Here is a 16375-nt window from a genome sequence, read left to right as displayed (position 1 = left end):
GCGCGTGAATTGGTTGAGTCGGGGGTGGGCGGGGCCAGAGGTCAGATCGAGCAGCCAATGGTGTGACGGAGGAGGCTCTGCGGTGGAGACAAGATGGCGGCCGCGGAGGCCCAGACACCAGCTCCGGACTGGAAACAGGCTTTGAAGAGTCGGCTGGAGGCTGTGGCCTCTCAGAAAGGTAGATACGCCCAAGGTGTAATCCCCCTTCTGATTCGGAATGAACACTAGATTCTGATGAAAGGTCACAGGCCGGAAATGTTTCTCTGGGCAGGAGATGATGTGAGAGGAATTCTGCAACTGCCAATGTTACTAACTTGATTTGTGATTCACTTTGCTACGGGCAGCTTTTGTTATTGAGCAGCCACATACTTAAATCATAGAATCCCTACAGTGCAGGAGGCCATTTGGCCCATCGATTCAGCACGGACCCTCCGAAAGAGCACCCTACTTAAGCCCACGACCCACCTACTGTCGGATCCTTATCCTTCTTGAGCAACACGGAGATCGATGCTTGCCCGAAAGTTTGTGGCAACACCCCCTTCCTTATCACCTCCTCAAACATCCCCACCATCAGTGGCACCAACTTACCTTTAAATTTCTTGTAATACTCCACCGGAAGCCGATCTGGCCCTGCTATCTTCCCCGACTGATTCCTCCCAATCGCATCTTTTATCTCCTGCTCCACTATCACCCCCTCCAATATGACCCTGCCACCCAATGCTTTCGTTCCCACTACCCTGACCTGTATCCCCCGTGATGGCAGGAGTGGGAAGGCCGGAACCTGCCTTCTAAGAAAATCCTGTACCTGCAGATATCAAACCCATTCCCTGCTGACAGATCAAATTTCTCCTCCAAATCCTTTAAGCCAGGGAAAAATGAAATGAAAATGAATGAGAATCGCTCATTGTCACAAGTAGGCTTTTAATGAAGTGACTGTGAAAATCCCCTAGTCACCACATTCCGGCGCCTGTTCGGGGAGGCTGGTACGGGAATTGAACCGTGCTGCTGGCCTGCCTTGGTCTGCTTTAAAAGCCAGCTATTTAGCCCTGTGCTAAACCAGCCCCATCTGTGCTAAACCAGCTCCCGTCTATAAATAGATCTCCCATCCTCTCAATTCCTACTCTTTGCCATCTCCAAAACCTTTCATCCAGCCTTCCCGGTACAAACTGATGGTTGTTGTAAATCGGGGCCCAGACTGATGCTCCCTCCGCTCTCTTTAAAAAAAATAAAAATAAAAATGTATTCAAATTTTTCAACAGATTTTCAACAACCCCCCCCCCCCAACAAAAAGAAAGAAACAAGAACACAACAATCAAAAATTATACATTGGATTTCCCCCATATACGATAACCCCCCATATGACATTTAAAAGCACCAATAGGGAAGCCCCCCCCACCCACCCAAACGCCCCCCCAAAAGAACCCCCCTCCCCCCACCCAAACACCCCCCCCAAAAGAATCCCCCCCTTCCCCCACCCAAACGCCCCCCCCAAAAGAACCCCCCCCCCCCCCCGGGCTGCTGCTGCGGCTGACCTCCTCCTAACGCTCCGCGAGATAGTCTAGGAACGGTTGCCACCGCCTGAGGAACCCCTGCACAGTCCCTCGCCAGGCAAACTTTATCCTCTCCAGCTTGATGAACCCTGCCATGTCATTGATCCAAGCTTCCACACTAGGGGGCTTCGCATCTTTCCATAATAGCAAAATCCTCCGCTGGGCTACCAGGGACGCAAAGGCCAGAATACCGGCCTCTTTCGCCTCCTGCACTCCCGGCTCGTCCATTACCCCAAATAGTGCCAACCCCCAGCTCGGCTTGACCCGGGCTTTCACCGCCTTGGACATAGTCCTCGCAAAACCCTTCCAAAACCCATCCAGTGCCGGGCACGACCAGAACATATGGATGTGATTTGCCGGGCTTCCCGAGCACCTCCCACATCTGTCCTCCACCCCAAAGAACCTACTCAACCTCGCCCCTGTCATATGCGCTCTGTGAGTAACTTTGAACTGTATTAGGATGAGCCTAGCGCAAGATGGGGAAGAATTAACCCTACTCAAGGCATCGGCCCACAGACCCTCACCTATCTCCTCCCCCAGCTCCTCCTCCCACTTGCCCTTTAACTCCTCCACCGAGGCCTCCTCCTCTTCCTTCAGCTCCTGGTAAATCGCCAAAACTTTGCCTTCTCCAACCCATACTCCCGAAATCATCCTGTCCTGAATCCCACGTGCCGGGAACAGCGGGAATTCCCTCACCTGCCGCCTCACAAACGCCCTCACTTGCATGTATCTGAAAGCGTTTCCCGGGGGTAACCCAAACTTCTCCTCCAGCGCCCCTAGGCTCGCAAACGTCCCATCGATGAACAGTTCCCCCGTTCTTCTAATCCCTGCCCGATGCCAGCTCCAAAACCCCCCATCCATCCTTCCCGGGATGAACCGATGATTCTCCCGAATCAGAGACCAAACCGAGGCTCCCACCTCGCCATTGTGTCGCCTCCACTGCCCCCAGATCTTCAACGTCGCCGCCACCACCGGACACGTGGTGTACCTTGTCGGCGAGAGCGGCAGCGGTGCCGTCACCAGCGCCCTCAGGCTCGTGCCCACACAGGACGCCATCTCTAACCTCTTCCACGCCGCCCCCTCTCCCTCCATTACCCACTTACGGATCATCGCCACATTGGCTGCCCAATAATAGCCGCACAAATTCGGCAGTGCCAGCCCCCCCACTGTCCCTGCTAAGCTCCAGAAACACTCTCTTCACCCTCGGGGTCTTATTCGCCCACACAAAACCCATGATGCTCCTACTTGCCCGTTTGAAAAAGGCCTTGGGGATCATAATGTGAAGGCACTGGAACACAAAGAGAAACCTCGGGAGGACCGTCGTTTTGACCGACTGCACCCTACCCGATAGTGAGAGTGGCAGCATGTCCCATCTTTTAAAATCCTCCTCCACCTGCTCCACCAACCGCGTCAAATTGAGCTTGTGCAGGGCCCCCCAACTCCTAGCTACTTGGATCCCGAGGTACCGAAAGCTCCTTTCCGCCCTCTTCAGCGGCAGCTCGTCTATCCCCCTTCCCTAGTCCCCTACGGACCAGTCCCCTCCATTTCCTGGACTCCCTTGGTGCCATGGCCAGAGGCTCAATTGCCAGTGCAAACAACAAGGGGAACAGGGGGCACCCCAGCCTCGGCCCCGGTACAGCCGAAAGTACTCCGACCTCCGCCACCGGGGCTCTATATAGCAGCCTGACCCAGCTGATGAACCCCTCCCCGAACCCAAAACTCTGCAACACTTCCCAAAGATACTCCCACTCCACCCGGTCAAAGGCCTTCTCCGCGTCCATAGCTGCCTCTACCTCCGCTTTCCCCTCCACCGGGGGCATCATAATCACATTGAGGAGCCTCCGCACATTTGTATTTAATTGCCTACCCTTCACAAATCCCGTCTGGTCCTCATGAATCACCCCCGGGACACAGTGCTCAATTCTCGTAGCCAGCGCCTTTGTCAGCAACTTAGCATCAACATTGAGGAGCGAGATCGGTCTGTACAACCCACATTGCAGTGGATCCGTGTCCCGCTTCAGGATCAAAGAAATCAGCGCCCTAGACATTGTCGGGGGCAAGGTCCCCCCCTCCCTCGCCTTATTGAAAGTCCTCACTATCAACGGGCCCAGCAGGTCCACATATTTCCTGTAGAATTCAACCGGGAACCCATCCGGCCCTGGGGCCTTCCCCGCCTGCATGCTCCCCAATCCTTTAACCAGCTCCTCCAGCCCAATCGGTGCCCCCAAACCAGCCACCTCCTCCTCCTCCACCCTCGGGAACCTCAGCTGATCCAAGAATTGGTGCATCCCCTCCTCCCCGCTGGGGGCTCAGACCTGTACAGATCCCCATAGAAGTCCCTAAATACCTAGTTTATTCTCACCGCACTCCGCACCGTATTCCCCCCTCTATCCTTAACTCCACCAATCTCCCTTGCTGCCTCCCTCTTACGAAGCTGGTGTGCCAGCATCCGACTCGCCTTCTCCCCATACTCGTACGTCGGCCCCTGCGCTTTCCTCCACTGTGCCTCTGCTTTCCCTGTGGTCAACAGGTCGAACTCCATCTGGAGGTTCCGTCGCTCCCTGAGCCCCTCCTCGGGGGCCACTGCATACCTCCTGTCCACCCTTAAAATCTCCCCCACCAACCTCTCCCTCTCCCTCCCCTCTCTCTTCTCCCTGTGGGCCCTAATGGAGATTAGCTCTCCCCTGACCACCGCCTTAAGCGCCTCCGAGACTACCCCCACCTGCACCTCCCCGTTGTCGTCCTGGACCTAGACCGGTCCAGTGCTGGGTCCAGCACCGTGTTGAAGGCCCCCCCCATTATCAAACTTCCTACCTCCAGATCCAGAATCAGACCCAGCATGCGTTTCATAAATCCGGCATCTTCCCAATTCGGGGTATATACGTTCACCAGTACCACCCGCACGCCCTGCAACCTACCGCTCACCATCACATATCGACCTCCATTATCCACTACAATATTCATTGCCTCAAATGACACCTGCTTCCCCACCAGTATTGCAATCCCTCTGTTCTTCGCATCCAGCCCTGAATGAAAGGCCTGCCCTACCCATCCCTTTCTCAGCCTAATCTGATCTGCCACCTTCAGATGTGTCTCCTGGAGCATAACCACGTCTGCCTTCAGTTCCTTTAAGTGCGCGAACACCCGGGCCCTCTTGACCGGCCCGTTCAGGCCCCTTACATTCCAAGTTATCAGCCGATTGGGGGGCTACTGCTGCTCCTCCTCCTCGTCCCCCACCCCCGCCCCGCCGACTAGCCATTTCCTTTTCTAGGCCAGCCACGTGTCCACACCTCCCGCACCCTCCAGTCCCCCAGGCGGCGGAACCCCGCCCCGACTACATCTACTTCCAGATCCCTTTTGGCCAATGCAGCAGCAACCCTGTTCCCTCCCCCCGCTAGATCCACATCTAGCCATTTTGCTCCCCCCATGACACTCCCATAAGTCAGCTGACTCCTGCTGACCCCGGCCATCCCGCCACTCCATTGACCCCCCATGTGAGAATCCCCCCATCCCTTGGCAGTCAGTGTGCGCTTCTCTCCAGCAGCGCACCCCCAGCCCCAACCCCATCCACCCCTACCGTGGGAAAAAGCCAGCGCTTTCCTGAGCCGGCCCCGCCCCCTCTGGCGCAGCGCCTTTTTGCGGCCTTACCCCAACTCCCCATCCCCGCGCCTCCACTCCCCCTCTTCCTCCGTGGGGCCCTGCCCCTCCAACACCGATGCCCACACTCTCCCACAGCCCCCACATCAAATCCATTTACCCATCCCCACCCAGCACTCAAACCCAGAGAACATTCCCCAAATGCAATAAACACGGTAAACATCCCCCCATGACCAACGCTCAATTTGAGTCCAACTTTTCAGTTTGTATAAAGTTCCATGCCTCATCGGGCGTTTCAAAATAGTGGTGCCGATCTTGGAACGTGACCCACAATCGCGCTGGATGCAGCAACCTGAACTTCACCCCCTTCCGATGGAGCACCGCCTTAGCCCGGTTAAAACCAGCCCTCTTCTCAGCCACCTCCGCACTCCAGTCCTGGTAAATTCGTATCTCTGTGTTCTCCCACCTGCTGCTCCGCTCTTTTTTGGCCCATCTCAGGACACACTCTCTGTCCATAAAGCGGTGGAACCTCACCACTACAGCCCTTGGAGGCTCATTGGCTTTGGGTCTCATCTAGCTCCAGGGGCCTCGGGAAAGCTCCCGCGCCCATCAGCGAATTGAGCATTGTGCTCATATATGCCCCGGCATCGGGCCCCTCCACTCCTTCAGGGAGACCCAGAATCCGAAGATTCTTCCTCCTCGACCTATTCTCCAGGTCCTCAAATTTTTCCGCCCACCTCTTGTGCAGCGCCTCGTGCGCCTCCACCTTCACCGCCAGGCCCAAGATCTCATCCTCGTTCTCCGAGGCTTTTTTTCTCACCTCCCAGATCGCCGCCACTTGGGCCTTCTGGGTCTCCACAAGCTTCTCCATCGCCGCCTTCATTGGCGCCAGCATTTCTGTCTAAAGCTCCTCAAAGCAGCGTTTAAGAAACTCCTGCTGCTCCTGCGACCACTGCGCCCATGCTGCTTGGTCTCCACCCACCACCATCTTGCTTTTCCTCCCTCGCACTTTTCGCTGCCCCAAGATCACTTTTTTAACCGCTCCACTCCTGGTCCAATCCATATGATGTCGGGGGGACCTTGCTGTCACCTTCCCACACTGGAAGCCGTCGAACAATTGCCGTTGGGGCCCCTCTGGAGAGCCCAAAAGTCCGTTCCCGGCGGGAGCTGCCGAACGTGCGACCTACCTCGGCATAGCCGCACCCGGAAGTCCTCCTCCCTCCGCTCTCTTATATTTCCTCCACTGCCCCCAGACTCTCAGAACCGCCACTACCACCGGGCTTGTGGAGTACCGGGCCGGCGAGAACGGCAGAGGTACCGTTATCAGTGCCCCCAAACTTGTGTTCTTTTTAAAAAATATATATTTTATTAAAGTTTTCAAACACAATTTTTCCACTTTACAAATCAACATAAAAAAATAACACAATAGCTAATAAGTAACATTTAAATAAAATAGTGAACTAACAAAGTAACAAAAAATAGTGCTCCCCCCCCCCCTGGGCTGCTGCTGCTGACGATCTATTTTCCCTTAACATTCCGCGAGATAGTCAAGGAACGGTTGCCACCGCCTGGAGAACCACTGAGCCGATCCTCTCAACGCAAACTTCATTCGTTCCAGTTTTATGAACCCTGCCATATCGTTTATCCAGGCCTCCACGCCGGGGGGTTTCGCTTCCTTCCACATAAGTAAGATCCTTCGCCGGGCTACCAGGGACGCAAAGGCCAGAATATCAGCCTCTTTCGCCTCCTGCACTCCCGGCTCTTCCGCTACCCCAAATATAGCTAACCCCCAGCCTGGCTTGACCCGGACCTTCGCCACCTTTGAAATCACCTTTGCCACTCCCCTCCAGTACTCATCCAGTGCCGGACACGACCAGAACATATGTGTGTGGTTCGCCGGGCTTCCCAAGCACCTCCCGCACCTGTCCTCCACTCCGAAGAACCTGCTCAGTCTTGCTCCCGTCATGTGTGCCCTGTGTAGACCCTTGAATTGTATCAGGCTAAGCCTGGCAGACGAGGAAGAGGAATTTACCCTACTTAGGGCATCAGCCCACAGCCCCTCCTCAATCTCCTCCCCCAGCTCCTCTACCCATTTTCGTTTCAGCTCCTCTACCAGCTCCTCCCCCTCGTCTCCCATCTCCTGATATATTTCGGACACTTTGCCCTCCCCGACCCATACCCCCGAAATCACTCTATCCTGCATCCCCTGTGTCGGGAGCAGCAGAAATTCCCTCACCTGTTGCCTCGTAAACGCCCTCACTTTTCCACCAGCGTTCCCAGGCTCGCAAACTCCCCATCAATAAACAAGTCTCTCAATCTCCTAATTCCTGCCCAATGCCAGCTCTGGAACCCTCCGTCCATCCTTCCTGGGACAAACCTATGGTTATTCCTGATCGGGGACCACACCGAGGCACCCTTCACCCCCCTGTGTCGCCTCCATTGCCCCCAGATCCTTAAGGTTGCCACCACCACTGGGTTTGTGGTATACCTTTTCGGGGAAAGCGGCAGCGGCGCCGTCACCAGCGCCTTTAGGCTCGTTCCTTTACAGGACGCCATCTCCAGCCTCTTTCACGCCGCCCCCTCTCACTCCCTCATCCACTTACAAACCATCGGCACATTGGTGGCCCAGTAGTAGTCGTCCAGATTCAGCAACGCCAGTCCCCCTCTGTTTCTGCTGCGCTGCAGGAACCCCCTCCTTACCCTCGGGGTCTTCCGTGCCCACACAAAACTCATAACACTCCTATCTATTTTCTTGAAAAAGGCCTTAGTGATCAGAATGGGGAGACATTGAAACACAAAAAGAAACCTTGGGAGGACCATCATTTTTACCGCCTGCACTCTGCCCGCCAGCGAGAGCGGCAGCATATTCCACCTCTTGAAATCCTCCTCCATCTGCTCCACCAGCCGCGTCAGATTGAGTTTGTGTAGAGTTCCCCAGCTCTTGGCTACCTGAATCCCCAAATATCGGAAGCTCCTTTCCACTCTCCTTAACGGCAGGCTGTCTATCCCTCTTCCCTGGTCCCCGGGGTGTACCACGAAAAGCTCACTCTTCCCCATATTTAGCCTATATCCCGAAAAATCTCCAAACTCCCTCAATATCTGCATAACCTCTGTCATCCCCTCTACAGTATCCGGCACATATAGCAGTAGGTCATCTGCGTAGAGTGACACTCGATGTTCCTCTCCCCCTCTAACCACCCCCCTCCATTTCTTAGAGTCTCTCAACGCTATGGCCAGTGGTTCAATTGCCAACGCGAACAGTAATGGGAACAGGGGGCACCCCTGCCTTATTCCCCTATGTAACTGAAAATACTCCGATCTTTGCCGATTTGTGACTGCACTTGCCACTGGGGCCCCATATAGGAGTTTGACCCAACTGACAAACCTCTCCCTGAACCCAAACCTCCTCAACATCTCCCATAGATACTCCCACTCTACCCTATCGAATGCCTTCTCTGCATCCATCGCTACCACTATCTCTGCCTCCCCCTCCGCTGGGGGCATCATTATCACCCCCAACAGCCGTCGCACGTTGACATTCAGCTGTCTCCCCTTTACAAACCCTGTCTGGTCTTCATGCACCATCCCCGGGACACAATCCTCAATCCTCGTCACCAGCACTTTTGCCAGCAACTTGGCGTCTACATTCAGGTGCGAGATAGGCCTATATGATCCGCATTGCAGCGGATCTTTATCCCGCTTCAGGATTAGTGATATTGTCGCCTCCGACATTGTCGGGGGTAGAGTCCCCCCTTTTCTGGCCTCGTTAAAGGTTCTCGCCAGCAGTGGGGCCAACAAGTCCACATATTTCCTGTAAGATTTCACCGGGAACCCGTCTGGTCCCGGGGCCTTCCCTGCCTGCATGTTCCCCAGCCCTTTAGTCACCTCATCTACCTCAATTGGCGCCCCCAGACCTGCCACCTCCTGCTCCTCCACCCTCGGGAACCTTAGTTGGTCCAGAAACTGTTGCATTCCCTCTTTTCCCTCCGGGGGTTGGGACCTATATAGCCTCTCATAAAAGGTCTTAAACACCTCATTTACCTTCCCTGCGCTCTGCTCCGTGGTTCCCGTTTCAACCCTGACTCCCCCAATTTCCCTCGCCGCTATTCTCTTGCGAAGCTGGTGGGCCAGCAGCCGGCTCGCCTTTTCCCCATATTCGTATCTCATCCCCTGTGCCTTCCTCCACTGCGCCTCTGCCTTCCCTGTGGTCAGCAGGTCAAACTCCGTCTGAAGTCTTCGCCTCTCTCTATATAGTCCTTCATCCGGGGCCTCCGCATATCTTTTATCCACCCTCAAAATCTCCCCCACTAATCTCTCCCTTTCTTTGCCCTCTTTTTTTCTCCTTGTAAGCCCTAATGGAGATCAACTCTCCCCTAACCACCGCCTTCAGCGCTTCCCATACTACCCCCACCTGGATCTCACCATCATCATTGGCCTCCAGGTACCTCTCAATATATCCCCGCACCCTTCCACAGACCCCCTCATCCACCAATAGTCCCACATCCAGTCGCCAGAGTGGGCGCTGTTCCCTCTCTCCTAGTTCCAGATCCACCCAGTGCGGGGCATGGTCTGAAACGGCTATGGCCGAATACTCCGTTCCTGCCACCTTCGAAATCAGTGCCCTGCTCAAAACGAAGAAATCTATTCGGGAGTATACCTTATGGACATGGGAGAAAAAGGAGAACTCTTTGGCCAACGGCCTAGCAAATCTCCACGGATCCACTCCCCCCATTTGCTCCATCAACCCCCTAAGCACCTTGGCCACTGCCGGCCTTCTTCCGGTCCTGGATCTAGACCGATCTAACCCTGGATCCAGCACAGTATTGAAATCCCCCCCCCCCCCATTACCAGGCTTCCCACCTCCAGGTCCGGGATACGTCCCAGCATCCACTTCATAAATCCCGCGTCATCCCAGTTCGGGGCATATACATTTACCAGCACGACCTCCTTTCCCTGCAATCTACCACTCACCATCACATATCTACCCCCGTTGTCCACCACTATATTCCTAGCCTCGAACGACACCCGTTTCCCCACCAATATCGCCACCCCTCTATTTTTCGCGTCCAACCCTGAGTGGAACACCTGTCCCACCCATCCTTTCCTTAACCTAACCTGATCCGCCACCTTCAGATGCGTCTCCTGAAGCATGACCACATCTGCCTTCAGTCCTTTTAAGTGCGCGAACACTCGGGCCCTCTTAATCGGCCCATTTAGGCCTCTCACATTCCACGTGATCAGCCGGATTGGGGGGCCGCCCGCGCACCCACCCGTCCCCCAGGCGGCGCCCTCCCGTTCCGACCACCTCTTCCCTTTCTTCCCTTGCCAGCTCCCTCGCGCTCCCAGCAGCAGCAACCCAGTTGATCCCCGCCCCCCCCTGCTAGATCCCCATCTAGCATGGTTACTCCCCCTCATGATGCTCCCGAAAGTCAGCTGACTCCAACTGACCCCGGCTTTCCCCGCTCTCTCCTTGACCCCCCCCCCCAGTGTGGAACTCTCATCCTTCTTGCGCGTACCTTCCCGCCATCATCTCCCTAGCGCGGGGAAAAACCCACGCTTTCCTGGATCAGCACCGCCCCCCATGGCGCAGCTCCCCCTTTCCCCCCCCCTCAGTCCCTTTTTCCACCGGCGCCCACATTTCTCAGTGTCCCCCCGTCAAGAAGAGAAAAAAAACCGTCTCTCGTCTCGATACTGTGAACCTCCCATTCCCCGATTTACATTTCTATACATCAACATCGTCGTCTCCCCCACAGCATCAGTCCCTCAGTTCTGGTCCAGTTTCTCTTCTTGGATGAAGGTCCATGCCTCATCCGACGTTTCAAAGTAGTAATGTTTGCCTTGGTGCGTGACCCACAATCGCGCCGGCTGCAGCATCCCAAACTTTATTTTCTTCTTGTGAAGCACCACCTTGGCCCGATTAAAGCTCGCTCTCCTTCTCGCCACCTCCACGCTCCAGTCCTGATACACTCGTATCACCGCATTCTCCCACCTGCTACTCCGTACCTTCTTGTCCCAGCTCAAAACGGCCTCTCTGTCGGTGAAGCGGTGAAATCTCACCACTATCGCCCTTGGTGGTTCTCCAGCCTTTGGTCTCCTCACAAGGACCCGGTGAGCCCCTTCCACCTCCAGGGGGCCCGAGGGGGCCTCAGCTCCCATTAGCGAATGGAGCATTGTGCTCACATAAGCCCCAACGTCAGCTCCCTCCACTCCTTCGGGGCGACCCAGAATCTGGAGGTTCTTTCTCCTCGAGCTGTTCTCCAGGACTTCGAGCCTTTCAATACACCTCTTATGTAGCGCCTCGTGCGTCTCCATTTTTACTGCTAGGCCCAGAATCTCATCCTCGTTTTCGGATGCCTTTGCCTTCACCCCACGGAGCTCTATCGCCTGGGCCTTTTGTGTTTCCTTTAGCCCTTCGATTGCCAATAACATCGGCGCCAGCACCTCCTCCTTTAGTTCCTCCACACACCGTGGGAGGAATTCCTGCTGGTCCGGGCCCCATGTCGTCTGGGCTCCATCCGTCGCCATCTTGCTTCTTCCTTCTCATCTCTGCCACTGCTCCAAAGGATCCTTCGCAATCTGGCCACTACCACCGATCCTTTCCATACACACCCGGGGGGACTCCTTCCTTCGTCACCCCACACTGGGTTTGGTCCAAAAAAAATTCCGTTGGGGCTCCCGAATAGAGCCCAAAAGTCCGTTAGAACGGAAGCCGCCGAAACGTGCGGCCTAGCACTGCATCGCCGCAACCGGAAGTCCCAAACTTGTGTTCTTATACGATGCTGCCTCTACTCGCTCCCACACTGACCACCCCCCCCCCCCCCCCCCCCCATTTCCTAATCATGGCTATATTAGCCGCCCAAACGTTCAGCAGCGCCATCCCACCCTCCCCTCGCTACGCTCCAACAACACTTTCTTCACTCGTGGGGTTTTACCTATCCACACAAAGCCCAAAATCACCTATTCACCTGTTTAAAAAAGGCCCTCAGGATAAAGATGGGGAGGCACTGAAAGACAAATAGAAATCTGGGGAGGACCGTCATTTTCACACTCTGTACCCTCCCCGCCAGTGACAGTGGGAGCATGTCCCATCTCCTAAAGTCCTCTTTCATTTGTTCTACAAGTTTAACTTGTGCAATGTCTCCCATTTCCGAGCCACCTGGATTCCCAGATAGCAAAAGCTCCTTCCTACCATTCTAAACGGCAGCTCTCCCAGTCTCCTCTCCTGCTCCCTTGCCTGGATTGCGAGCATCTCGCTTTTCCCCATATTCAATTCATACCCCGTGACATTGTTGGGGAAGGACTCCCTTCTCCCTTGGGGAAGCACTCCCTTCTCCCTTGCCTCATTAATTGTCCTCGCCAGCAGTGGGCCCAATATCTCCGAGAACTTCTTGTAGAATTCCACCGGGTAACCGTTCGGCCCCGGGGCCTTGCCTGACTGCATGCCTTCCAGCCCGTCCATTATTTCCTCAATTTCAATTGGGGCTCCCAGCCCTTCCACCAGTTCTTCCTCCACCCTCGGGAACCTCAACTGACCCAGGAACTGCCTCAGCCCCTCAACCCCAACCAGGGGTTCCGACTCGTATAATTTACTGTAGAAATCTTTAAACACCTCATTCACCCCAACTGGGTCCAGGACGGCCTTCCCACCTCTGTTCTTTAGTCTGCCTATTTTCCTGGCCGCCTCCCTTTTCCTAAGCTGGTGCGCTAACATTCTGCTTGTCTTTTCCCCATACTCGTATACCGCTCCCCTTCCCTTCCTCAGTTGTTCCACCGCCTTCCCTGTAGATAACCGCCCATACTCCACCTGTAACCTCCGCCGCTCCTTCAGTAACCCTGCGTCTGGGGCTTCCAAATATCTCCTATCCGCCTGGAGTATCTCTCCATCCAACCTGTCCCTCTCTGCTCGTTCCACCTTTTTTCTATGGGCCCGTATCGAAATTAACTCCCTTCTAACCACTGCCTTCAGAGCTTCCCACACCGTTGCTGCCGAGACTTCCCACGTATCATTTATTTCCAAATACTTCTGGATGGACTTGCTCAACCGCCCACACACCCCCTCATCTGCTAATAGTCCCACATCCAGCCTCCATAAAGGGTGCTGCCCTCTCTCCACACTAACCTGTAGATCCACCCAATGAGGGGCGTGATCCGACACCGCGATTGCCGAGTACTCGGTATCCACCACCCCCTGCAGCAGAGCCTTGCTCAGGATAAAAAAGTCAATCCGAGAATATACTTTGTGGACATGGGGGACAAAAAAGAAAACTCCTTCACTCTTGACATCCGAATCTCCATGGATCTACTCCCCCCATCTGCTCCATAAATCCCATTAATTCCTTTGATACTGCTGGCACCCTCTCTATCCTAGATTTTGACTGGTCCACTCCTGGATCAATGACTGTATTGAAATCTCCCCCCTTGATCAGATTATGTGACTCTAGGTCCGGGAGCTTACCTAACATTTGCCTCATAAATTCCACAGTCCGGGAGCTTACCTAACATTTGCCTCATAAATTCCACATGAACCCAGTTTGGTGCATATACATTCACGAGTACCACCTGTATCCCCTCAAGCTTCCCACTCACCATAATGTACCTGCCCCCTGGGTCTGCCACGATTCTCCCTGCCTGAAATGCCACCCGTTTGTTAATCAGGATCGCGACCCCCCTGGTCTTAGAGTCCAGTCCTGAATGGAATACCTGGCCGACCCACCCCTTCCTCAATCTGATCTGGTCTATAACCTTTGGGTGTGTCTCTTGTAACATTGCCACGTCTGCCTTCAATCCCCTCAGATGCGCGAACACGCGAGCCCTCTCAACCGGCCCATTTAGCCCTCTGACGGTCGAAGTAATCAGCCCCCCGCCCCGTGCTTCTGTAAGCTAGCTCACCTAGCCAGCCTGGCAGCTCCCGCCCATGGCACCAGACATCCTATCTCCCCCATTGCCCCCCCCCCACCCGGCTTGGACATACATATTCAAAGCATCACAGTCCCCAGTAAACAGACAGGAGAAAAACTCCCTCCAACTACCTTCCAATGGAACAGAGTTAACTTACATTTCTGAGCAGCTGATCAAACATCTTATCACAACAAAAACCAAAGAAAAAAGGAAGGGGCAAACAAAAATAACCCCTTGTTACAGAGAGCACTGCATATTCAAATCAACACAGAAGTGATTTTGACCAAATCGCCATCGCAATGCCTTCCCCCAGGGTTCAGTGACCTTAATCCCCTGCTAGCCTTTTGTCCTTTATAAAGTTCATAACTTCGTCTGGTGATTCAAAATAAAGTTCCTGGTCCTCAAACGTGACCCAAAGACGCGCTGGATACAACATCCCGAACTTCACCCCCTTCGTGAAGAGGGCAATTTTGCCCTGTTAAATCTGGCTTGCCTTCTGGCCAGTTCCACACCCAAGTCCTGGTAGATGCTTTAATCGGGTCCAGAGTATCTTTAGCTTGGCGAAGCTCTCCTCAAAGAACTTCATCAGTTGTACCGTCGACCACTGTGCCACTGCACCAGGATCCTGCGACTCCGCCATGCTTTCCTGCGCTGCCGGCTCTGCACGCGTCTTCCTTGCTTGACTATTTCTCCTTACACGGCCACTTCTAGTCCACTGCTCCATACACTGGTGGGGGATTTCTCCTCACTGTCTCACTCTCCATCGATTTATCAAATGAAATTCAGAAAAAAACGGGAGAAAAGGTCCAAAAGTTTCATTGCAAGTGAGAGCTACCAAATGTGCGACCTCCTACCCCATGACCGCCACCGGAAGTCCCACGTAACTATCCTTACAGGGGGTCTCTTTCTCTCTCTCCCCCCACAGTTCAGTACCTTCTCCTTCATGTGATATCTGTGAAAATAAATAATCACAGCCCTTGGCGGCTCGTTTAACTTAGGCTTAAGCCTCAGCGACCGATGAGCTCAGTCCAATTCATACCGAGGAAGTTCTTCTCCCTACCCCATCAGTTCTGCCAACATCTTGGCAAAGTACTCTGTCGGCCTCGGGCCCTCCGTTCCCTCGGGCAGGCCCACAATCCTTAAAATTTGTTGTCTCGGGGGGGGGGGGGGGGTTTCTCCATATCCTCTAGCTTTGTTCGCAGCCCCTTAATGGCATCAACCACCTTCTGCATTTCATGTCCCGTCCAGGTGAGCTGATCGCTGTGCCACAACATGGCCTCCTCCACTCCCTTCATCTTCTCACTCTGTACCCTCACCTCAGCCAACACCTTTGCAACAGCTACCTTCACCGGGGCAATTGCCTCCTTACCAATGCCTTCAGTGCCACTGCCATCTCCTTTCTCATCCCCTCCATATGCTTTGCAAACTGCTTTTCGAGCTCTAGAGACACCACCTCAGCCATCTTCTCTGCGGCCCGGCCTCCGCCCTCTTGTCAGCCCCCGGGCTCGTCCTCTGGCTCAAGGGCGAGCTTTCGTTCTCTCCCCTCCTCGCTGCTGCCTTTCTCTGATTTTTGGACTGATCTTTCCTCTGATCTTTCACCTCTTTGCCGATTCTTAGTCCTTCATGAATTGCCTCCAGGACCGGCTGTTAAAAATTTCCAAAAAGAGAAAAAAACATCTCAAGCAGGAGCCACCCACCGTGTGACGACCCCTCTACATGCTGACTTCAGTTGCCTTGTGCTCTGGACCCTGTCCCACTGCTTCAAGCACTGACCTCAGCCTCACTGCTCCAGCTGCCTCACCCTCTGCCCGTCGCCTCGACTGCCTCGTGTTAAACTCTGCCTCCACTGCTCCAACTGCGCGCACTCTGGAGTTGACGCATCTGCTCTGGCTGCCTGACACTCCCACGGGGTTCTTCACCGGTTTTAAACCTGTTTGGTTTGGCGCCCGTCCCTTAGGCCCTAAAAGCCAAAAAAAGTCGGGGAGAAAAAAAACCGGGAAAATGCCGAAAATAGTATCCGCCGGCGGGAGCCTCTTCTTCATGCGGCCTGATTTCAATCCTGTGTTCATCTCCCACTTGCTTTTCCTTCAGAATAAGCTTTTTAGGTCCCACTATCTGGTATTCCTTTGCTCTCCTCCTTTAAGACTCTAGTTACTTTGGTTATAACTCACATCTTTGCACAAAGTTTTGATTATCACGCCTAATCTATCCAACTCAGCATCTGTTTGTTCCTTCTGCCTCTCTGAGATTCCTCGAAACAGCTTTGTGTGAAACACGCCACCAGTTTCTGAATGGCACATTGTGTTTCCAGATTTCATAGAATCATAGAA

The 16375-nt window shown here is 54.3% G+C and overlaps 1 protein-coding gene across 2 annotated transcripts in view; it reads left to right on the top strand.

Annotated features, from left to right (window-relative positions):
• The first annotated feature begins 14 nt into the window (after positions 1 to 14).
• The window catches only part of ppp2r3c (protein phosphatase 2, regulatory subunit B'', gamma), a 39895-nt gene continuing 23534 nt past the window's right edge, over positions 15 to 16375 (top strand). The window contains exon 1 of one of the 2 annotated variants that reach the window (XM_072489015.1): positions 15 to 178. In XM_072489015.1, coding sequence (XP_072345116.1) covers positions 94 to 178 — 85 coding nt within the window. In that variant the 5' untranslated portion in view covers positions 15 to 93. The remainder of the gene's footprint in view (positions 179 to 16375) is intronic. The other variant, XM_072489009.1, reaches the window with a different exon arrangement.

This window comes from Scyliorhinus torazame, chromosome 2, assembly GCF_047496885.1.
Source record: "Scyliorhinus torazame isolate Kashiwa2021f chromosome 2, sScyTor2.1, whole genome shotgun sequence".
Taxonomy (NCBI): domain Eukaryota; kingdom Metazoa; phylum Chordata; class Chondrichthyes; order Carcharhiniformes; family Scyliorhinidae; genus Scyliorhinus; species Scyliorhinus torazame.
This window is presented reverse-complemented; position numbering and strand designations above follow the sequence as displayed.